The 26,230-nt window shown below is 32.9% G+C and overlaps 1 protein-coding gene across 1 annotated transcript; it reads left to right on the top strand.

The window, feature by feature from the left end:
* Positions 1 to 18,015: 18,015 nt before the first annotated feature.
* Positions 18,016 to 21,678, top strand: LOC149191499 (uncharacterized). The gene is made up of 3 exons (XM_089406253.1): positions 18,016 to 18,416; positions 18,520 to 18,731; positions 21,136 to 21,678. The coding sequence occupies exons 1-3, from the start codon at positions 18,116 to 18,118 to the stop codon at positions 21,517 to 21,519; spliced, it is 897 nt and encodes a 298-aa protein (XP_089262379.1). The 5' UTR covers positions 18,016 to 18,115; the 3' UTR covers positions 21,520 to 21,678.
* Positions 21,679 to 26,230: the final 4,552 nt, after the last annotated feature.

Below are 26,230 nucleotides of genomic sequence, written 5' to 3'. Positions count from 1 at the left end.
CCTACACATATGTAAATGTTGACAGAGAGAAACTAAAGGCTTATACAGAACATAACATATATAGTTATAATCAAAATTAAAATATATTTTATGGATAAGAATTAAACCTTCACACATACAAGGTTTGGTTGTGAAAAGGAACCACCGATGCAATAATGAAGATGAAATAATAAAATGAAATTATTAATGGGAAGCAAAAAAAATAAAACTAATGATTAGTGATAAAAGTAAAACATCTAATAAAATTAAGTTGAAACAAATTATTTGGTGAAATACAAGAAATCAAAGAAAGGAGCCACAATACCTCCTCAGTAATTTTCACATATCTTGTGTCTTTGCATTAGAAACCACTTAATTTGAGTATTGAGTGAAAATGGAGTCAAAAGTGGCCCTATATTCCTCGCTTTGAAGAAATAAGGGTCCAAGGCTGTGGATCAAGCCAATGCGAAGTTAACAATAGTGTGGGGGAATTTTGAAACATTTCTTATGTTCATATATAGTTCAAAGAATGGAAGAATGAAAGATTGTGCTGCCAAACACAATTTTACCAAATGAAAATGAAATTAAATGGGTAAGAAGCATATAAAAACTAATAATCCCAATTATTTTTAGAAAATTTGAAGTACAGATAGATGTAATGAATGATCAATCTTCCCTTCGAGTACCGACCTATTGCTTTTCCATTACCTAATCCCAACTAGCAATGGTTTATTTCAATGGGAATATAAAAAAATGGTTGCTCAGTGCAATTTCCATGGTTCTCAAATACAAAATATCTTCCATAAAACCTGCAGATACAAACATCATAACCCAAATTGTATGAAGTTACAAATATATTGGGAACAGGGAAAAAGAGCATCTACATCCAAGACTTCATGTGCATGAGGTGGTTGGGGGTTCGAGCCTCAACAAAGATTATGAGAGACTCGCCAAGATCATGGAAGGAACTAGGGATCGAGCCCAAGCATTGAAGTGCGGGATGCATCATGGCCATGATAGGATAAACAAGGAAAATGAAAGTGCCGAGACTCTCTATAGGCCTGCAACTTCAGAGGTTATTCAATCAAATTCTCCTTGGGAACTCCTGCACAAGGTCAGTTGCTGATCATGGACATGACCAATGATTTGGTGTGGGTGTTGTTAGTGTCCTTTAGTCCCAGTGATCAAATTTACTCTTTTCATATTGTTAATAGAGTCTTTCATCAAATTATTATGTTTTCAAATAAAATTTGACGTATTTTGGTTGTCAAAGTGATCCTAAGTCATTGTCTAGGTGTAATGCTACTCGCATGCCATGGTCATCAAGGTCAATAAATCAGTTTCATGAGTCTTTGAGTCACCAAGGTTGTTTTTTCCTTTATTAGAGGGTCATTATTAAAGAAACTGAAAGAAAGAGTCATGGTTTCATAAGGTTTATCATGAAAGTGTCATGAATTTCTTGTTGGTCTTGTCTTGTTCGTGTGTGATCATCATATCTCCATTTAGGTCATATCATTCATCATCCAAAACTAGCAAGGTGTCATGAGAGTTAGCAATTTAGAAAATAAAGTTTCTCAAAGGAAATTAAAGGTACATGTATATCACTTGTAAATATAATGTTTCCTATGGAAAAAATGATGTTGCAATCATCACATCACTAGTCATTTAATAAAGGTACGTATGATGTCATTCAACCACCAAGGAAAAAAATTGTGTTTCAAGCTAATAGAGGGCACCAAAGAATCCAAAAACTTCATTTCATCCTTCAAGAGCTCTTCTCCACCATTGTGACTCATATCATCCATTAGGGCCTTCATTTTTCATCACCAAAACCCTTCCCATCAAGTTCGTTGCGCTTCTGCATTAGCTCGTTGTGCTTCTACACTAGCACGTTGCACTTCTGGGGAGCACATTGCGTTTTTGGCTTATGAGGTCAAAGAAAGAAATAACAGGTTCAGTCCTCATTCTACAAGTTTCATAGACCCTTGACCAAGTAAGTACAACCCTTCATCACCTCTTTGATGCAATCATTTCTCACAAAATCTGAATACAATCCCTCTCCTAGGGTTTCGCTGCGCTTTTAGTTTTCATTGATTTTTTCTTCATCTCAGAAGAGAAAATCCCTATGTTTTATGTCTAAACATCCTTGTATAGACTTGTTAGGTCTTCCACAACCATTTCCCATACCTTATTTCCCTATCTCACCAATTTTCCCCACTAAACCTAGCCTACACTGCACTTCTGTTGCGTTTCTGGTTTTTGATTGTGTTTATCACTTTTTCCCTTTTCCCCTCCTCCATTCAGTGAGATTTAACTTCCCATGTGTCCTTAACATCTACACCTACCCCCTATATTTTTCATATAAATTTTTCCTAATTCCTATCCCCTTCATTTGCTTCCCTAAACTACCTTCTATTTTTCCTCTGTTTTGTAGCCCTAGACCCTTACCCTTTCTCCTCTCAACCTAAGATTTTCAGACAAGAAAAACCAATAACATGGCCAGTGAAAAGAAGAAATACAACAAGGGGGGACAGGTCTCTAGATATGAGCCAACTCATTTGCAAGAGATAAATGCTTTAGATTTCATCAAGAGGTCATTCAAACAAGTAGGTTGCCTAAGGTTTTGTGAGAAAGTATAGGAGGTGGGCTACCATTGTGAACTGACTAGTCTATTTGCTGCCAATTTCAAGAAGAACAAGACCACTATAGCAGGGATGGACTTCCAAGTCTTAGTAGAGGTTATATCTTCAGCCACCGGTATTCCCAATCAAGGAGAAATTTGGTCTAAGGGGATGGATTTGGACGTTGAAAACTACAGAGTGTTCTTGAAACCACAATATAAGGAAACCCCATCTCATATATTTCCTAGCAGGTAGTTGTTGGCTAAGTATACTCCTTTGATGAAGATGATTATGAAATATTTTACTTGTGAAGGCAAGTATAGCAGGTTGTATCAGTATCATATTAGGTTGTTGATGCATTTCACATCCATCAAACAACTAAACCTACCTAATTACTTGTTCAAAAGCCTAGTTAAGATGACTAAGAAAGTGAAAACTAAAGGGAGAGACCATCAGGAAATCTTGTTTCATCATGCTTTGATCAAAGTCATAGTTCTTCATCAGCTCACAGAGGTTAATATGTCTTGGGAGGCATTTTTGGAGGCAGTAGCTCTTTTGCCTATATCTCCTCAATCCAAAAGCATCAACACTCCTCTATCATCTGGGCCACAAAGAGTTGAGCCATCTAGCATAACTTCAATGACCAAAATACAACCTAGGGCAGAGGTTTCTCAAATCTACAAAAAGGGGAAAATGTTGGTTTTTTCCCCTTAAATAGCTAAAGACATGCCTACACCTAAACCTTTGACTTAGGTCACAAGCTAGAAGACTGCATAAGGAAGCTACAGTGGAAGAAGTTCATGGAGAAGCTATGGAGAAATCACCTAGGCATGGAAATGAATCACCCTTGCAACATAATGATGAAGAGATGCCTCATGAAGAAGAAATACTTGACCATAGAGATAAGTCAACTGCAGATATTATCAAGGAGCAGCAGACACAGATCAAAGAGTTACAAGATGACCTTTCTAAAGCCAATTTCATGGTGGCTCTCTTGAAATAAGAGAATAGGAAACTGAAGCTATGTTTAATGCAGTAAGGTAAATCACATGAAGAGCCTCCATCATCCAGCAAGGAATCTAAGGACAAAGGTAAGGCAGTCATTGATGTAGCAAAATAGGATGAAGACACATAGGTACAACCAAAGAGACCTACAACCAGAGCCATGGCTAAGAAGGGACAACAAGCAGAAAATCCTCCTCCTCCTCAAACCCTAAAAACCTTTCATGACTCCATAACAGCTGAAATTGAAGAGAACAAGGAATATTGGTTTGAGAGAGTGAATGTGCACCTAGATAAGCTTGTGAGGAAGGCAAACAGAAACATTGCCTTGTAGAGCCATATGGAAAGGCAATATTACGTAAGAAACATGGTGTGCAAGATTAGGGTTAAGAACATGAAGAAAAAGCTTAAGAAGACCCTAAAGAAGCTTAGGAAGAGAGATAATATTGATCTCTTGGCTGATGCCTCCTTAGTTGTTTGAATCCATGTTAAAAAATGGGAAAGGGGACAAATTTTGGTAAAGTTTTGAGAATTTTTGAGTTTTTGTATGAACTGGCAAAAGGCATCCTATAGAAACGCATCGTGCCCACACTGTGCTTTTTCCTAAGACCTCTAAATGACAAATGAAAAGTATGTACATGTGTCTCTTGACCATTATGTCACATATATCCACTTGGTCTCTTATTTCAGCTCATAAATTTGCAGCAAAAGGTAAAAAAAAACCTTCAGTTTTCCACACTTTTGACATTATTTTGAGGTACATGCTGCACCTCTCGAGTAGTTTTGGTAGAATTTGTTTTGAGGTGCCTTGGAGTTGAGTTTTTGCGGATTTGGAGCTTCATATGCCTAGTGGACATTCCCAACTACCAGTACCAGCCTTTAGTTCAACTTGAAGATGCATTAAAGTCATTCAATCAGCCTTCAAACTTTCATTATGCTTCTATGCCTGCACGTTGTGCTTCTACAATGTTAGCTGCACTTCTGTAGAAGAGGCCTGTTTCTGAGCTTTCATGGTCAAAAGTCAACTTTGGATGATGTAATTAGTGTCAAAATATTTTTACTTGGTGTAGTTGTGTATTATAATGATGGTTAGAGTGGAAATTTTGTAATTAAATGCTTTCAAGTCAAATTCAAATCAGTTTATGTAAAAGAGGAAAGTAGTTTCTAACTACTCATGATGTGGCAGGGATTAGGTAGGAGTAGGAAATCAGTTCCTAAGAAGGAGGATTCGACCCCTAAGAGGGGGAATGTTGTTTTACATCTATATGTAGTCAAAATGAACTCATAGAGGGGGTTGGATTCCTGAAGCTCATCTCTTGGACTAGTGTACTAGACATTTTCGTAGAGATATATGCAGTTGCAACTATTTTCATGGGATTCTTGTGATGTGGTTTATGGCATTGAGTTTCTTCAGTTTTATCTATGCATTTAATGATTAAGTATTTCTAGTATCCATCTATATTCTTTTGGTGATTATCTCTTAAGTTTTAAAGTAGATTTCATGATCAATATGCTCTGTTTTGTTTGAGGTTTTCACATAAGTGTTTTCTCTTCTAAGAAAATGAATTCATACTTATATGCTCATTTTTCTTCTTCTTTTTCCCTCACCATACTACAATGAAAAATTTACTTTGTGCCACCAATTGTATCTACCTTGCCCCATCTTATCTCTGCAACTGATCATTTGGGATACTTGACCTAGTTCTCAGACCTAGTGCTTCTGTCCAACAAACCCTAAATCAAACCCTACTGTGCTAAATACCTAGCCTAAGATCTACATATTCTCTAGTCACTTCCATTGACTATGAGATTGTTTTTGAGAGAGCCCTCTCTGATTTGGTAAGGCTAGCTACCAAGTCCAAAGTTGGTTTGAGGTTACCTCTTGGCTTCCTTTCTAACAGGTGTCATGAATGAGAAATTACAGTTGCAACAATTGGCCCATAAACAATGCCTCTAGTGGGGTTTTCCCTCTCGAGAGGCTCGTTGAAGAAAATTCAATTTTATATAATCTAATATTAAGAAATAACATAAATCAAAATTCAATTTTATATAATCTAATATTAAGAAATAACATAAATCCACTTGATATTATATATATCAATTATAATATTAAAAAAAAATTCTTCAACTTTATATAATCTAATGTTAAGAAATAACATAAATCCACTTGATATTATATATATCAAATATAATATTAAAATTTTTTAATATAGAAATACGAATTTATGTATTTTTATTTTGAAATAATTTATTTTGTTATATAAAAGGTTTGAAAAATTGTAGTATGGTTTTTTTTATATGTTTCTAGTTGTTTGGGTTCAAGTTTTCATGTAAACTATCCCTTATAGAATTTATGAAATTGTTGTGCTACATAGTGACAATTGTGTATATACAAAGTTACCTATCCCACTAAGTGGAATGTATTAGTGGTCACTAATAAAAAATAATATAGAATTTTTATATTATTAAAACACAATTGAAAACATAACATTATAATGTTGAAAAAATTAAAATTATAAGTTTAAATTAAAATAAAACAAATCTTTTAAATACTAAAATAGAAATTATCATAAATTTAGAGTTTAAATTTTAAATATCAATAAATAAAACTAATATTTAAAAATATAAAATTTAAAATGAATTTGTAGAAAATAAATAAATAAATGAAAATATAGCAGCTACCTCTAGCATAAAACTCAAATAAATCGCATAAAACTCAAATTATAAAAACATGTGCTCAACATAGATATATAGAAATTTCAATGAATCCAAAGCATTTTAGACCTAAGAGAATCCATTATGCAATTCTAACCAAAATATAAAAGCTCATCTTATAATTATAAAAAGCTATGACACATAGAAAACTACGAAGAAAAATGTCATTAATAAAATATGTGTAGCTTATAATGAATGACTTGATCCAAACCCTAGCTAATGCAGTCTCTTAAATTCTTATTAATAAACACTTCTTGTTTAGATCAATCTAAGCTTTTGGTATAAAATTAATAAGAATAAAAATACCATCATATTTGTATTCCACTCTTAATCCCATAATTACTAAGAATGAAAATACCATCATATTTGTATTCCAATGTTTCAAGCGAGAAGTAAAGATAATCCCATCGTGTTACCCAAACAAAAAATATTTTGAGGATCACAACATTTTCAGATCAACGACTCCTCCATTTCAGTTCAACGACTTCGTCGATTTGGTTGAAGGTGTCTTACCAGCGAAAATAGAATCGTTGATATCTGGAAGCATCCCTCGGCTAACCAAAGCAACAGACTGATCTCCTCTCTCAATAATCCACCACGCGCCTGCATTCATGCCGCTGAGTTTCCCCACAATTAAAATACAATCCTCAAAACACTGCCACAGATAGAATGAAATGATGTCTGCCTTTTCAGTTATTGGTGAAACTAAACAAAGTGACCTTCCCCACCACATCTCTTTCTTCTACGGCACCTCGACAAGAAGAATTCCTCAGTTACGCTTGTCCCTTCTCAAACCTGACGCTAAATTCACGCTGAGCATATATGTAACGCATCAGGAAGGATGTCAACCATTTTGTTATCGTAGAGCCATTTTAGGCTTCAATCTTCAACCAGTTCTCTCGGCAAAGAACCGTTGCTGGGAGCTTCGTCCGATCCTTGGAGTCACCTGCAATGAAAGGAATTAGCCATAGATTCTTGAGCTTCAGAAATATCAAATCGGAAAACTAACCTTTCTAGAGCCAAATGATCTATCATCCAAGACCCAAAGGAGCCGCAAAAGTCTCAAATCGAAACACACAGAAAACTAATCTCTCTGGATCTAAATTCTCTATCATCTAAGACCCAAAGTCTAGATGATCCTCGTCCTTATCACCCACAAACACCACATATATCCTCCCGTTCCACCTGAAAATATGCTTAAGCTTAAACGCACTGTGAGGAAGTGCGCTGACTAGGAGATCGGATTTGACAACCCTTCTTCCACTTTTCACATCGAAGACCTCAACCCCAACCGTTCAGGTCACCAGATGCAGTGGATCATCCACAGGGTAAATGGAAGCAGTGGCATTAAACTCATGAACTTTACAAACATCCCGCTCCCCGGTTCACCCTCCATGATGAATATCGAATCAGGAAAGAAGGTTTAGTAATTATACATTCCGAGCTCAGTCGTAGTCGTTTGCCATGGTGTTCTTATGAGAAGTATTGGTCCCTCCATTGATGCAAAGTGCGAAAGATCCATTTGCAGGAAGTTTTAAATTCCTGTGCCACAATTCAGTCGTGTTCAACTTCGGTTGGATTCCTTCGTACACAATCAAGCATTTTCTATTCTTCGCATTCTCGAGGCAAATAACATCGTGCATGAGAAATTACACTTGCAACAATTGCGCCGTAGACAACACCTCCAATGGTGATTTTCTTTCGAAGCTTCAGAAGCTGGAGAAGGGTCGAGTGGCTGGTTGAAGAACTTTAACAATGGGAAGGGATCGAGTCAAGATGCTAGTTGAAGAAATTTATGGAAATTTAATAGTTGGAAGGGAGGAATTCAAGTACTTGCAATATGTTCATGGGTTATAATAAAAATTAACAAGTTGAAGGGTTGCACAAATCAAGATTCACTTGAAAGTTAAAGCAATGAGATTTAAGAATGGAAAAACTTTCAATAGTCTAACCCTAAATCTGATGGTGCACAGGGATGCAGAGTGGCAGGCAACTCAAAGAGTTATTCCCAGAAAGAATACCTTACAATGTAATATTTTTTTTTAAATATCTCATTTTTATTGTAATTTAATTAAATAAATAATTTTTTACTTTTTGAATTAAAATGGATTTACACTCATTGAATTCATAGTGGATTTAGGTTGGTGATGCTTAGGCTATAATTTAATCTTTGTTGATATTATTTTCAAAAATTAATACAGGTACAATTGTGTTAAAACAAGATTAAGAACTATAAACACAATATTATTTATATTCAATGTCTATTAATTTATGTAAATGTTCTCTAACTTAGGTATATTTTTAATTTGATTTATTGAAATCTTATAAATGTTTGGAAACTTTTCTGGATATATTTTCAATTTGATTTATTGAAATCTTATAAATATTTGATAAAAAGCTAAAATTTTATAAATATTTATTAGAATTGTAAGTGAATTGATTAACCAAAAAGTTATTGAATGGCTAAATCCATTTAGCCATTTAAACAAATCCCAAAGTCACTCAAAATTAAATGAACATATTACAATAAAAAAAATAAATCATAGTATCTATATATATATGGTAATTTAATTATTTAAAATGATTAAATACTCTAAAATATAATTTTGTACATCAATTTAAAATATTTAAAAATAATTAAATAAGTTTGTAAATCAAATTTTATTTAGCAAATTTAATTAGAAACTAGCACAATCATTTAAATTAAATGACTTATAATAATCAAAATACAAATTTATAACCATCAATATACATATGTAGCATTTGTAATATTAAAATTGTGTAACCATACTTAAAAAAAAAGTGAAAATTGAAACTAAATTATTAGAAAATCTTTAATTTCATTTTAAATTACATATATTAAAAAAAAATATTAGTACATTATTACCTTTTCAGAATCATTTAAATTAAATGACTTATAACAATCAAAATACATATACACCATTTGTAATATTATTAGCCTAATCCATTTTACCTCTCGATGTATTTAGCCTAATCCATTTTAAGTCAATGACTTATAACAATCAAAATACATATACACCATTTGTAATATTACTAGCCTAATCCATTTTAACTCTGGATGTATGTATCAAGCCCAGAGAGGGATTTAAATGACTTATAACAATCAAAATACAAATTTATAACAATCAAAATACATATACACCATTTTTAATATTACTAGCCTAATCCATTTTAACTCTGGATGTATCAAGCCCCGAGAGGGATCAAATCTCTGGAGGTGCAAACCTCTTTTTTGAGTGCAAAACTTGAGGAAAGGCTTGAACACTGAAAGATTTGATCCCTATCGGTGCTTCATAGATCCAGAGTTAAGATGGATGATGGATCTAGGATGGATGGTTTCACTAGTGTGATGCCAAATAAAATCTAAAGAATATATGATTAATTTTATCAATGATATGTAAATTAATTTAATATTAATATAATCATTTTAAATATGCTAAATATGTCTTGGATTAATCTAATCATTTTAATTTTAAATTTTTTTAGTTACCTCAGTTTTTTGAGATGATAAATATTGTTAGTAAATTTAATGATGAAATAAGATTTTGAATGTAAAGCAACAATGTAATAGTGTTGAATGATAGAAAATGTGAATAATAAGAATGTATTCAATTACAAATAGTCTTCATGGTGATTAATTTCAAACTATTTTCTTTTACTATTCGTCCTCTCCCTTCTCTTTCAATTTATCTCCATCTCTCCCTTGTCACTTCCCTTATCTCTCTACCTCTATTATGCTATGTCTTTGTTCTTCCCTCCCATATGTATATCTATTATGCTATGTCTTTGTTCTTCCCTCCCATATGTATATCTAGAGTTAATATATATCATAATATATTAATATATATTATAATATAAAAAATTTAATATTATATTAATTCAAAATTATTAAATTTAATAGTATTAATATTATAATATATTAATATTTAATATATTAATATGAATATTAGATTTAATAATAATATTAGTATTAATCTTTTAATATTAATACTAGGGTTAATAATGTTTTTATGCATGGTATTAATAATAATTTGGCCCATGGTATTTGGCCCATAGACTTGTATATAATTAGATGATTTCTAATCTTATTTCATAATATTTTTATTTTTACGGTATATCTTTATACCTCTTTTATATTTATTTATTTATCCCACCTCTTTTATAAATATGGTATTTGGCCCATGGTATTAATAATTATTCATCCCATGGTATTTTTCCCATAAACTTCACTTAAATAAAACCTCTTTTTTTAGTTTTTGTAAATATAAAGTTTATAGAATAATGTTGATAAACTTTTTTATATTTTAAATTTATATTTTGTTTATACATAATAATAATTAGACTAATTTTTAAACCAAAATTAAATTAAAAATATTAAATGTTAAATATTAAATATTACATTTACTTTTACATGTTTATGATTTTAAAAATGTAAAAATTGAAAATAAACTATTAAAAAATCTTTAATAACATTTCATTTTAAATTACATACGATAAAAGAAATATTAACAAATCTAAAATTAAATTTCATTTCACATTATATACTAGAGAAATGTTAGTACATTATTACCTTTGAGCTATCTATAATTTTCTATTAAATGGAAAAAAGTCCTCTAATAGACCACGAATCCACGACTTACGTCATAGAGCTATGTAGAACTATAACCTTGGGCAAAATTCTACATATTTTTGAACCAAAAATGTAGTGGGTTGGTCCACGAACTGATAGTTCCCACTCATAATCTAGCGAATTAACTCGCAACCTCCTGAATAAACAACTCATTTAGAAATTACATAGGATGAGTAATATCATAAATTAAGCATCTATTATCTACAAGAATTTTACTTTTGTACTAAATTTTACTTTTGGTGTTACAATCCACTTTGGGAATAGAGTAATATTTTTTCATTGTGAATTAATTAGTAATTCCATGAATAGTGATATATAAAAAATTCAATCTAAACAAAAATTTAAAAAATAAAAGATACATTTAACATTTTATTATTACAAATATCTTAGGCATATATCTCTATTCTTTACCCTTTTACATTACAAAGTTATCAAACTTATTTGAAACACTTTCTAACATGAATCATATCCATGCTATAAAAGAAAATTAAAATAGACGAAAAAAAAAAATGGACAAATTTAACCAGCATTCTATTTTTATTGTTAATATTATAAATAAATAAAATTTTGTCTTCTTTTGAAAATTATTGTGAGTGTGAAATAATTTATACTTCATTCAAAATCCAATTTCAATGAAAAAGAGTGAATTTATTATTTTATTAATTTTTTATGAAGAACATGTCATATTGAATTGGATGAACACAATCATTACATATAAAAAAATTTATATAAAAATAATGAAATGATTGGTAAGTATTACATTGAAATTATCATTTGAACCAAATTAAATCATTTTTCATATTAGATTTTGAAATGATCATCATATTAAGTAATATTGGAAGATAAAACCTTATCACCAATGGAAAATAAACAATTTTCCAGTCTAAATTACCATTTGTGGATGAGTGGACCATATGAGATCTATTTGTGGGAAATATCAAGAGATTCAAAATTCATTTTCAATGCAAAGGAGTGAATTTATAAACAATTTTCAAGTCTAAATTACCATTTGTAGATGAGTGGACCATGTGAAATCTATTTGTGAGAAATATCAAGAGAGCACAATTTAAAGGTGGGTGGACCATTTGAGATCTATTTTTGGGGAATATTAAGAGAGCGCTATATATATGTAAAGGAAAATATCTTTCTTCTATTAGCTTGTACCTGCAAAAGATGTGTATAGAATATAAATTCAACACTAAAAATTCTATTTCATTTTAATTAAAAAGAAAAAATGAAAATATCTATTCCATTTTGTGTGATGTGATTAAGAGACCTTAGCTCCTTGCACTTGTAAACCTTCGAATAAACCTACTCAAAATAAAATATTGTGATAACATACAAACAAAATAAAACTATTGTGATAACATACAAACTAACTGTTTTAATACCGATTAAAAAAATGAAAAAATCTATTTCATTTTGTGTGATGTGATTACACTGGACTTAGACAAGCAATTGAACACTCTTTGATGATAAACCTTGGCCCCTTGCACTTGTAAACCTCTGGATAAACCTACTCAAAATAAAAAACAAACTTCTTTAATACCAATTAAAAGAATGAAAAATCTATTCTTTTTGTGTTATATGATTATACTGAACTTAAGAAAACAATTAAACATACTCTTTGATGATAAACCTGGGCTCTTTGCACTTGTAAACCTCGGGATAAACCTACTCAAAATAAAACTATTGTGATAACAAACAAACTGCTTTAATACCAATTAAAAGTAAAAGCAGAGGATAAAACGAAGACCTCGCAAACAAAATAAAACAAATTTCACGTAACAGCAAAAACACAGAGTTGTGTGCGGTAAAAGCCATAAATAAAATTTATAGAGATTTACAAATGCTCTGTTGAAATTAATTTTTATGTGCCCACCTATAACTTCGCTCCGGATATTTAGGCCAAAAACTAAAATTGCATAGCTTCACATAAACATACATTGATATTAATTTGACCTAGACATATGTGTCAAAAACTAAAACGGCATAACTTCACATTAACTGAACCATGTTTTTGATATGTATATGTGGTAAAGGACTCTTTGTTGTGTGCATGAATGTAAAGTAAGTTTCTTTAGTTTGTATGCATGCATGTAAGTTTTTTCTCAACGTTCGTGAACAAGAATGACCTGCTTGTATTTCGGGAGGAGTTAAGAAAAGTGTATAGAGTTATGGACAAGAGGATGGGTCTGAGTCTTTTTTAGAGCCAATAGGCCAGGTCGGTTTAAAAAAACGGTAACAGTTGGAATTGAAGTCCTGTTGAACAAATTTTTAGAACTTCTGGATGGGAGAAGTATAGCAGTTGTTATCCATGGGTTCGGGGAATGGGAAAGACCACCCTTGCCAATGCTGTGTATGCAACACTGTTCGATCAAAATAATATAAAAGGATGTAAATACACCATAGTTAGAATGTTTGAAGACATAGCAATGACTCCAAATGTAATGAAGTTGCAAAAAGATATAATAAAAGATCTGAGGACGGGATCACATAGCAACGACTCTCAATGTAATGAAGTTGCAAAAAGATATAATAAAAGATCTGAGGACGGGAAGAAAGGAAGATTAAGACGCTAAGAAATCTCAGATGATTTGCATAAGGAAGTTAAAAAATCCTTACAAAAACTTATGATATTTCTGATAATTATAAACCATGTGAAACTATGTGAAAGAAGATACCTGTTACTCAAGGGGTTTCTATGGGCGAGGGCTACAGTGAGATAATCGGAGGAGGATTGAAAAATGGATAAACCTTACGTTAGTAGTTCACAAATCCGAATTTTGATCCAAGCGCTACAGCAATGCAATTGTAATATATTTGGAACAACGCAAACTGTATGTACGCCTCCCACTCTTCTCTCCACAGAGCTCCCCAGCCAGAAGACTGCGACTCTTCACAGTTTTATAGAGAATATTTGGGACGGTTTCCTAAGAGTAATTGTGAATCGTGACAGATTGGTTTTGGCATTGTTTCAGAAAAGCTATTTTTAAGCGTTTTTACTTAGATTTGTGGAAAACTATGACTGTGCTAACTTAAAAAGCAGAACAGAACGATTAGAGTTTGAGCAGGTTGAATAACATTGTAACTGACTGATGCCCTAACTGATTAATACCCAAAATCAATCTAATGGTTTATATTATTTTAATCGTCTAACATCTTAATAAACGGTTGACGATAGTACAGGTGCCCTGTCAGGAGAATTATTTTCATATAGGGAACGCCTGAGGACATAATTAAAAACATTTTTTTTAAGTATTTCATAAATGCAAATAAGTTTTCCTCATTGCAATTTAATTAAGTAAACTACTTCTTTTTAATGGATTTAAAGTTGATGGGATTCATGATGGATTTATATGGGTGATACTTAGGTTATAATTTAATCTTTATTAATAAAATTCAAAGTAGATTTATATTGGTGATACGTAGTTTATAATTTAATGTTTATTCATATTATTTTCAAAGATTAATATATGTACAACGGTGTTAAAATAAGATTAAGAAAAATAAATATAATATTAATTATATTCTATGTTTAGATTAATATATGTATAATGGTGTTAAAACAAGATTAAGAAAAATAAATATAATATTAATTATATTCTATGTTTATTAATTTATATAATGGTGTTAAAACAAGATTTGCAAAAATAAATATAATATTAATTATATTGTATGTTTATTAATTTATAAAATGTTGTTTAATTAATATGTTTTGAAAATTTCCTGGTTATATTTTCTATTTGACTTATTGAAATTTTATAAAGATTTGTTAAAAGGTTAAAATTTTATAAGGATTGTGTTTGACCAAAAAGTTATTGAATGGCTAAATCTATTTATTGACAAAAATTTATTAAATCCTTGAATCCATTTAAGTCATTAAACAAATTACAAGGTTACCCAAAATTATATGAACATATTATAATAAAATCATAGAATATATATATATATATATATATAATTTACAATATTTTAATCATTGTAAACTTGAAATGTTGACTAAAAAATAGATACTGTGGATACTTTGAATTCTCAAAGCTCTCAAAACTCTCATAATAGAAATCTTGATACTCCTAAAATCATTATATATATATATATATATATAATTATAATTTACAATATTTTAATCATTGTAGACTTGAAAGGTTGATTCAAAAATGGATACCGTGGATACTTGGAATTATGAAAGCTCTCAAAACTCTCACCACAGAAATCTCCAAACTCCTATTTAAAAATACTTAAATAATTCTTTTGTAAATCAATATTATTCACCAAATTCAACTAAAAACTAGTACAATCATTTAAATTAAATGACTTATAACAATCAAAATACATAATTGTCACAAAAAATTGTAAGCATACTAGATAACTGAAAGTTGAAAATGAACTATTGGAAGATCTTTAATTTCATTTTTTTTTAAGCCAAAGTAGAAACCTTATATTATGATAGAACAAGAAAATACATCATAGTCTGTAGGTCTGCCAGACTGGAAACTAGACTAGTTGCATTAAAATATAGCCTTGTTCTAGAACTTACCAAGACATACGATTTTTTTTTCTATGGAATCTCATAGGCATATCTACAAAATTATCTTTTCTACTACTACTTCTCCATTTATGATTCATTGGAGGTCTCTTTGAATCTATAAAAATATGATTTCCTCCTACAGACCTACCTATTGTCATATTGCTATGATTTGTCCTAACCAACCAATCGACAAAATAAAACAAAAACAAAATTTGACACAGATTCATGGTCATTTATCTAGGGACAATGAAGGATCCTCTGCCACACCTGATCCAGACGCAAGTGTAGTCTTCTTCGCTGGAGTTGCTGAGGCAGTGGCCCCCACTCTCAACATCACCGGTTGCTTGCCGCTAGCTCTAGTTACCTCTCTAATCCTATATTTCTTTAATCTGGCTAGATCTCCTTGTCCTTGCCCAGCGTAATATCTAGGTTATGGATATATTTTAGATAAATTGAAAACATTTTATTCATATCTCCAATGCGATCATCCTACAGGCGGTCTATGTTCACCACCTTTTGGAGTGTCTCCTCTACCACTCGCAGTCGTTGCTCAATTGTCTTCAGTTGCAACTAGTGTTCTATTTGACATTGGATTCTCTCTTTTGCCGCTTATGTGTACAAATTTCCAACTAAAGTTTTAATGTGCCATGTTGTCTCTAAATTTCTCTGATAGACCGTTTGTCACGTTCAGGATTTCCGCATATCTATGATCCAGTGGACCTCCTCTTCGACTTTCTCATCTTGGATGTTCCTTCACACACACCTAACTTCATTTTCCCAAATTTTGATGACTTATTTGCCTCTCTCTGGGACAATCATGTGATAATTGAGTGCTTCCTCCTTCACCGCCTCCTCCATTCTGGTTCTCTTGCTAATCGTGGAGCATTGAGCCTTCGCTCTTGGCCTCCCCCTCGACCTGCCACCCTGATTCCTCACCATAATTGTTATGAAGGTCATAATTCTCTGATGAACCAGGTTTCTCCCGCTATTGTTCCAGGATTTGTATCGCTCGACCTTATCACTATGAACCCTATGCACCTCCTTTCCTATACATATAAAGGAAAAATCCAGATCCACACGTTCTACCTCGTCCTTTGTGCACCTTCCTTGTCAATTTTTGGTAACTTCATCTTACCAATGTGGTACTAGTACATTCGTGCAAGAACATGACCATTCTCCTTCTCACTCGCCTCTGCATATGGTATGTACATGCCTATTATAACTATAACTCTGTTACGGTACTGCTCCACACTACGTATTGACCTTCTCTGCTCCTTAGATTGTCCTTTCGCATTAATGCAACCTCTCGGCGGACGATTAAATGAGCCTGGGTTGCACTCCTTCCCATCATCTACCTTTGCGTCCTTCTTGTATTGACGAAACATACCTCCTCAATTTTCTCTAATACCCACTACCTGTCCCTTCATGATAATTATTAAACATTCCATTCACTAGGTGGGTTACTACCCTCCTCATGGCCCACCTCGTATCTATCACTTCACCCCTCTCAGGTGGATTGATCTCCATTCACTAATGCTCAACAATCTTCCTTTAGTTGTCCATCCACCATGTCCTTCGAGACTATTTCAGTGATCACCTTGGTACTCTTGACCCCTTCGTTTGCAACTCTGTCTGCTAACGCATTGGCTGAGCACTGAACTAGGGTAAACTCCACTGTTTTCAACTCCTCCAGGTGATCCTTAATCCAAGTTTGGATTATCTTTAGCGAGTCACAAATTCTTCGTGACCTTATTCATCTAAATGCCACATTACAGTCTATGTGCCGCTTGGATGGAATGTGGAGTCTCCCTCTACTATTACATTCACCCTTCTTGGTTTCTACAACGTTTACAATCCTTGCTCTAGGGCCTAAAACTCCAGTGCATTATTTGTGGCTTGTCGCATAATGATGAAATTATTTTATTTCATTTTAAATTACATTTACTAAACGAAATATTAGTACATTATTAAATCTCAACTATCTACAATTTTCTATTTAAAAATAAAAAATCCTCAAACCCTAAATAGTCTACGCTTTCGTCATAGAGGTAAGAAGAGCTATAACCCGGGCAAAATTCTACATATTTGGAGCAAGAAAATCCTCTAACCCTAAATAGACTACGCCTTTCGTCATAGAGCTAAGTAGAGCTATAACCTTGGGCAAAATTCTACATATTTTGGAACCAAAAATGAAGTGGGTTGGTCCACGGACTAGGTTCTCACTCATAATCTGTCTGCCCCCGAAACAATATGAGACAAATGTCTGGCGAGAAGACCCTAGACACACATTGGAGGGGCACAGTGACCGAAATTTCTGTTGACTGTTTGGTTGTAAGTGAAGTGGAGCAACTTCTTCCAAGTGCCACACCTTCCATTATTGAAGGGCATACGTGTTACTTTTCTATGCAACAACAAACATGATATGCATCACAATTTGAATTTCAGTTTCAACGTGGGACGCATGCAAATCGCCACCAAGACACATCACCAAGGAACTTATTTTCTCTCTCGGCTTTTCATTCCCGTAGATTGGATTCGGGAGGGGCGACTAAACGCCAAACGAGTTTCATCGACCATCGACGAAAAAAAAAGGAGCGTGAAGAAGAGCGCGTTTCAATGGTTGGAAATACAGTAGAAGGCTCTGCTGACAGTCTGCAACAGCCTCTGCTGGTCGTGGTGGACGGGGATCTATCAAATCCACCCACTAGTAATATAGATAGAGAGATTGAATCTGGTGATGGAGGAGTAGAAGAAAAATTCCCTAATGGGAATGGCAATGCAATGGCAGAGACAACAAGTAGACCTAAAATTCCATGGGGAGGAGAGTATGCAAAAAGCATTGTTTATGGTGGTCTAGATGCAATCGTCACTTGCTTCTCCCTCGTTTCTTCCATTTCCGCTGGACATTTATCATCAGGTATTATTCTTCCCATTTTCTCAGATGCAGTTCTATACTGGTATTTATAATATGGGGTTCAGCCATTGAAATTTGACTGTGGTGTTTGGTTTTTGTGGCGCAGTGGATGTGTTGGTATTAGGATTTGCGAATCTGGTGGCGGATGGGATCTCCATGGGATTTGGTGATTTTCTGTCGAGCTCCACTGAGAGGGATTTGGCTGCGAGCGAGAGAGATGTGACCAATTGGGATGTGTGTAATAATCTTCATCCCCAGGTCATTGAACTCGTTAATACTTATGAATCTCTCGGGATGGACAACAATGATGCCAAAATGGTGAGTTACGACGATTTTATATATGTTAACTTAACTGTATATCGTTTTATGAATTCCCCCCACCTCCCACATACCCACCTAGAGTGGAGGGAAGGAAAGAACCTACCGTCACATACCCACACCCACCTCGAGTGTTATAAGAAGGAAATAACCTACCCTCAGGGAAGAAATGAATACATCAAAATATTTATATTAAATATATTTTTTTTATACACATATTTATATCAAGTATGGTTTTTTTTTATAAATCTTTATGTTTTTTAATATTTATAGTTTTGAATATATTGTTTTTTATACATACAAATATTTATATTAAATATGTTTTTTTATATGTTTTTTTATTTTATTTTGAGCGTTGTTTTCATTTCTGCATTCTGCAATTATTGGAGCATTATTTGAGGATGTGACCATTTATATTGATGTAGTGGTCTTGCATTGTAGCCCTATATAAGAGCCATTTGTTATTTGTTATTGAAGAGTTATTTGGTGAATGTGGACTATATTGATATTGATGCCTTCCTTTTTCGACAGTTTTGTTGTAGAATGTGACTATCAATATCTCACTATAATGATATTGATGTAGCTTGTGTGCATTGCAGGCTTATTGTAACGTTCGGCCTATTCCTATTTGTGGTTGTAACTATTGATATTAATGCAGTGTTCATGTAGCTTTATTAATGTAGTCTGTATCCTTATTTGTGTGCTTGTGGAATGACTCTTATTTGTTGTTATTTGTGGACGTGACTTATTTTGTTATGTGTGGGTTTGACTATTAATTATTGTTTTTTTTACTCTTTTTCATTAAGAAAGGTTTCTTAAATACTTTTTCCATTGAGAAATGTTTTCATTATTTGAACTTGTTGGTACGTTTTCATTAAGAAAGGAAGGATGAATAAGTCAATCGTTGCTTTACTCTTTACTCTTTTTCATTAACAAATGTTTCTTAAAAACTTTTTTTCATTAGGAAAGGCTTTCATTATTTCATTATTTGAACTTGAACTTGTTATTGACTTATTCATTTTCATTCTTTGAACACAATCAATAAATAATTCAATATTTCAATTTTCAGAATGCAGATTCAAACAATTTTCAGAATGCAGATTCAAACAATTTCTTCAGAAGCATTTTATTCATTAAGTCAATATTTCGTTTAATCCTTTTTTCATTAAGAAAGGTTTTCATTATTTGAACTTGTTATTGACTTATTCATTTTCATTCATTGAACACACTTGAATAAGTCAATCTCGGTTTACATTTTCTTTTAAGTCAATGTCGGTTTACATTTTCGCTTCATTAAGGTAAAAGGTAGTAAGGTAATCATTAGTGTTTAATATACCTTTGCTTTTCATTAAGGTAAAAGTAGCAAGGTAAGCTTAAGTAAAAATAGTAAAGTAATCATTGCTTTATTTTATGATATTTAATAAATTAATATTTATTAATAAGTATTTATTAATGTATTTATCATATTTATGGATAGAGTAAGGTACACTCATTGGTTTTTCTAACTTTCCATGGCTACGTGGTGATAGAGTATGTATCATTGGCTATGTGGTGATAGAGTATGTATAATTGGTTTTGTTACTTTCGACGTAGTCCTTTTAAGCAGGCATTGTATCCTTATTATTCTTTTGGTGTTTGTAAGACATTGCTTTTCATGCTTAGCATCCTTTACTTGACATGAACTGTGATATTATTTAACAGTTGGCATTGTATTCCTAGTGATACTATTTGATGTGCTATAATGTGATTGGTGGTATTGATGTAGCGTTCTTGCATGGTATCCAAATGCTGTATTCCTAGTGATACTATTTGATGTGATATAATGTGATTGTTGTTATTGATGTAGCCTTCTTGCATTGTATCCTTTTTGGGAATACTATTTGATGTGCTATAATGTGATTGGTGGTATTGATGTAGCGTTCTTGCATGGTATCCAAATGCTCTATTCCTAGTGATATTGTTTGATGTGATATAATGTGATTGTTGGTATTGATGTAGCCTTCTTGCATTGTATCCTTTTTGGCATTTGTAGGCATGACAAGTGATACTATTTGGAACTGTGATGATGTAGAGCATGAGTCTTGAAACTATTCCAAGAACTAGGACGACGACATGGCTAGTGATGTATTGATGTAGCCTTCTTGCATTGTATCCTTTTTGGCATTTGTAGGCATGACAGTGATACTATTTGGAACTGTGATGATGTAGAGCATGAGCCTTGAAACTATTCCAAGAACTAGGACGACGACATGGCTAGTGATGCTATTTGACGTGTTACGATGTGATTGCTGATATTGAAGTAGCCTTCTTGCATTGCCAGCCTCTTTGTGGGCATATTGGGATCTGTAGGATGTGACGGTTGATATTGATATACTTGTTATTTTGTGCAACTATTTTACTTCAGGTAGTGGAGATATTTGCCAAGTACAGGGACATTCTGGTGGACCAGAAGATGGCTACTCAAAAGGGCATTCTGCCACCAGACGAGAGTGGAAGCGCGTGGAAAAGTGGTGTGGTGACATTCATCTCCTTCTTACTATTCGGATGCACCCCTCTAATCTCATTTATAGTTCTGATTCCTGTTACGCACAGTGATTTCCTTAAGTTCTGCGGGGCCTGTGTGCTCTCTGCACTAGCTCTCCTGCTCCTGGGGATTGCCAAAGCTAAAATTTCGGGACAAAGTTATGTTCTTTCTGCATTGATGGCCCTCTCCAACGGAGGGATTGCGGCAGCCGCTGCTTATTCCATTGGATGGTTATTGAGACATGTGGCAGGGTTGGGAAACTAGGTTAAAAAGGATGCCCTACTCCTCGTTGCATTCGCTTTGTACATGCAAATAGTTTGCCACAGTGTTTATGTATTTTGGGGATTCCTGTGGGCACAATTTTTTGTATTAACCAGTATCTCATAAATCTCTAATCTCAAGTTTTAATTTTATCATATTAAACGATGCAATAAACATAGAAACGCATCTAAATGAAGGACGGGGTAGAAAATAATGCATTCTATGAATATGACACCATCACAATGACGGCTAAAGAACGCGGGCTTTCAAATAATATCAAAACGATAAATTAACACAAATAAATCTCTAATCTCAAGGTTTAATTTCATATTAAACGATGCAATAAACATAGAAACGCATCTAAATTAAGGACGGGGTAGAAAATAATGCATTTTATGAATATGACACCATCACACCGCTAATGACGGCTAGAGAACGCGGGCTTTCAAATAATATCAAAACGATAAATTAACACAAATTATATACTAATTTTTTTTCTCATATTATTGGAAGAGGTTGGAAGGTACCGTTGTTAAAGCACTTTCTCGCGGGGATATAGTGGGTTTCAGGTTCATTGGGAGGTTCATTGGGAGATACATCTTGAGTGGGCTTAAGCAGCGGGGATATAGTGGGTTTCAGGTTCATTGGGAGATACATCTTGAGTGGGCTTAATGCTTACTCCAGAGGGCTTACCCCTTACCCCTTAAAAGCAGAGGGGTAGAGTATACTAAGCATTAGTAGACTTAGCCGGCAGAGTATACTAAGCATTACTAAACTTACTAGACATAGCCTGTAGTGGGGCTTAACGGGGTGTACTCAGTACACTAAGTATTAGTAGACTTAGCCGGCAGAGTATACTAAGCATTACTAGACTTAGCCTGTAGTGGGGCTTAACGTTTACAACATTAAAAGTAGAGGTGTAGCAGCTTTTAGAAGTAGAGGTGTAGTGGGGCTTAAAAGTAGGGGTAGAGTAATCTCCCTGGTAGGGAGTCTGCTGGTAGGTGGGTCCCTTGGTAGGGAGAGTCTGCTGGTAGGTGGGTCCCTTGTAGGTAGGTGGGTCCCTTGTAGGTAGGGAGTCTGAGTCTGCTGGTAGGTGGGTCCTTTGTAGGTGGGTCCCTTGTCTTACAAACAAGGGATCTCATATACCAATATGATAGGCTTATGATAGGCTTAGTAGTCAAATATATGATAGGTTTAGTAGTCAAATAGCTGGGTAGGTGGGTCCCTTGTCCCACAAACAAGGGATCTCATATACCAATATGATAGGCTTAATAGTCAAATATATGATAGGCCTAGTAGTCAAATAGCTGGGTGGAGGTGGTTTGCTTGTTCCACAAATAATGTTTACTGTTTTTAAAAGTAGAAAGATATAAGCCTTATAAGTAGACTTAGCTATCAAATTTCTGCAGCTAGGTGGGTCCCTTGTCCCACAAACAAAGGATCTCATACATCAATATGATAGGCTTAGTAGTTAAATAGCTACCTAGAGGTGGGTTCTTTGTTCCACAAACAAATGTGGAACAAATAGCTGCTTAGAGTCCCACAAACAAAGGATCTCATACATCAATATGATAGGCTTAGTAGTCAAATAGCAAACAAAAGATCCATACATCATATCCATACATCAATATGATAGGCTTAGTAGTCAAATAGCTACCTACATCAAGATGATAGGCTTAGTAGTCAAATAGCAAACAAAGGATCTCAACATCAATATGACAGGCTTAGTAGTCAAATAGCTACGTGGAGGTGAGTTCTTTGTTCCACAAACAAATGTGGAACAAATAGCTGCTTAGAGGTGGTTCTTTTTTCCAAAAACAAACAAATGTGGAACAAATAGGTGTTATTTTGTTCCACAAACAAACAAATGTGGAATAAAGGGATTTCAAACAAGGTGAGTTCTTTGTTCCACAAACAAATGTGGAACAAATAGCTGCTTAGAGGTGGTTCCTTTTTTCAAAAACAAACAAATGTGGAACAAATAGGTGTTTTTTTGTTCCACAAACAAACAAATGTGGAATAAAGGGATTTCAAACACCAATTTGGTATTTAATAGTCAGATTATTGGATGAGGAAGGTTTCATATACCAGTTGGATGGAGGAAGTTTGATAGACTAATTAAACTGAGAAAGTTTTATACACCAATTTAGTATCTTTTAGTATCTTGACTTAAATCTAAATAATAATAATAGTAATAATAATAATAATATAAATTTCATACACCAATTTAATGTCATCACATTATATATAATAAAAAAACCCACATTATATATAATAAAAGAAACCCACATTTTTATGCCATATTTATTTTTCTGATTTTAACGTATATATCCATGCCTCGACCATGAATTCATATCATATATATACTCTGTAGTTTGAATTCTAGTTAGGAATTTTACATGAAACACCATGTCGTGAGTCATTATTATCTCATTATATATAGACTGTTAAGTCTTTATTATCTCATTTGATATCGAGATCGAGTGTCAAAACTGGCATATATATGTTTACCAGGTTAACACAGCAGTCCCTTCCAATAATACATTAGCTAATTATCTCTATCACGATGGGCTTCTTGAAGCCGTGAGAGTTGGAAATCCCCTACAGCCAGCAATGCATTCGCAACCACTCGAGTCATCTCATGGCAAAAGCATACAATGCACTAAAAAACACAGCTTGTTCATCTACAGCAACGATTCATATATCCATCTATGTATGCTAAGATAATCTCTCTATATAAACGAATATCCATCCATGTAGGTTTATATATATATATATATATATATTTGTTTTTCAATTTCACGGATTATAATAGTTTCGATCTTAAAAGTCGTATTATTGGATTGTATTCAATTATATTATAGCCATCATAATCCAGTCATAGTCAATAATCATACTATACCGTCATAATGAAGGTTTTAATTTTTTAATAATAATAATGATAATAATATTAATTATAATAAAATTAATATAGTTTATTAATAATATTAATATTAAGAAAGTTTAATATTTATATTTATATTTTAAAGTTTATTTAATATTTAAGTAATATGAGTTTTATAATTTTTCTTTAACATTGTAATCATAATCATATTCAACTATAATTATGGTTAATTATGTTAAATTAATATGGTCATTATAATTATGGTTAATTATGTCAAATTAATATGGTCATTTATATTTATTTGTATAAATATTGACAATTATGGTCAATAATGTTCATTTATAGTCAACCACATATGATCATTAGTAACTATACTTAAAAGTTGATCATAGTTAATCATGTCACAATATGATGAAAAAAATCGACATCATGATGACAACCATGGCCAATAATGTTCAACTATAGTTAACGAAAGATAATCACAAATAACCATGTTTAAATGTTGATCATATATAATTATGTTTGAAAATTGACATGGCAATATAACAAATCAATGTTATAATATGATGAACAACAATTGGCATCAAATGTTATGATGCTGCTAATGTGATGAGAAAAAAGTTTGCATCACAATGTGACTAATAATAATTAACAATGTGATGTGTCAAAAAAATCAACATTGTAATGTGATAAACAAAAATGAAAGCATTATTGATCATGGTTGACTAAGGTTTACCATTATTAGCTATAGTTGTCCATGTAATTCTTAGTCAACCATAGTCAATCATGGACAATCATAGACAACCTTACTCGACCATGAGGAATCATGATCATCTTCGATCAACCATAATTAATAGATAGTCAACTGTGGTAAACCATTATTACATAATGACCATAGTCATCCATAGTCAACCATAGATAGCCATTATTAGCTATAGTCACCATGATTTACTATGTTAATTATGGTTGACCATAACCAACTACTGTAGCTTGTAGATAACTATGGTTAGCATGGTCAACCATCATTTGCCATAGTTGACTCTATTTGTCATGGTTGACCATAGCTAACATGGTCAACCATCATTTACCATAGTTGACTCTATTTGTCACGGTTGACCATAGCTAACCATGGTCAACCATAGTCAATGATAATCAACCTTGATCCATGATGATCAACCTCGGCCAACCATGATCATCTCTAGTTGACCATAGTCAACATTGGAAAACCATGGTCAAACCATCCTCAACATGGGCAAATTATGGCTAACTATGGTTAAAATGGTTAAACATGTTCAACATCATCAGAAATGGTCAACCATGGTCATCCATTGTCAACATAGGCAACCATAATATAGTTACTATAGTCAACCATGGTCAAATCAAAAAACCATATTCACTCATTATCAACATCATCAACATCATCAACTATGGGTAATGTATTCAATCATAGTTAACCATGAGCATGATCAAACATGGACAATAATGGTTGACTATAATCAATCTTACCATATTCACTCATTATCAACATCATCAACTATGGGTAATGTATTCAATCATAGTTAACCATGAGCATGATCAAACATGGACAATAATGGTTGACTATAATCAATCTTAATCTATCATAGTCAATTATAACTAGTTGTGGACAACTACAGTCATAATCAACTCTATATAGTCATCTCTATATTGACCATAATAAATCTTCCTTAACCATAACTTAACTATCATCAACCATGGCTTACTAATCCTTCCCATGTAAGTTGGTCATTAATTAACACAATTACATTAGTAAATGTGGTTTCTATAAGTCTATCTATTACATTTTCTATC

This window comes from Pinus tabuliformis, chromosome 2_2 (assembly GCF_031772625.1).
Source record: "Pinus tabuliformis cultivar Carrire ecotype Pingquan chromosome 2_2, CPIR1, whole genome shotgun sequence".
NCBI classification, from domain to species: domain Eukaryota; kingdom Viridiplantae; phylum Streptophyta; class Pinopsida; order Pinales; family Pinaceae; genus Pinus; species Pinus tabuliformis.
This window is presented reverse-complemented; position numbering and strand designations above follow the sequence as displayed.

Bases quoted from the DNA above. Each gene is read 5' to 3' on its own strand.
- LOC149191499 (XM_089406253.1), top strand. From the start codon at position 18,116: ATGGTTGGAAATACAGTAGAAGGCTCTGCTGACAGTCTGCAACAGCCT. The intron at 18,417-18,519 runs GTATTATTCTTC...TTTGTGGCGCAG, and splicing joins CGCTGGACATTTATCATCAG to TGGATGTGTTGGTATTAGGA. The intron at 18,732-21,135 runs GTGAGTTACGAC...ATTTTACTTCAG, and splicing joins ACAACAATGATGCCAAAATG to GTAGTGGAGATATTTGCCAA.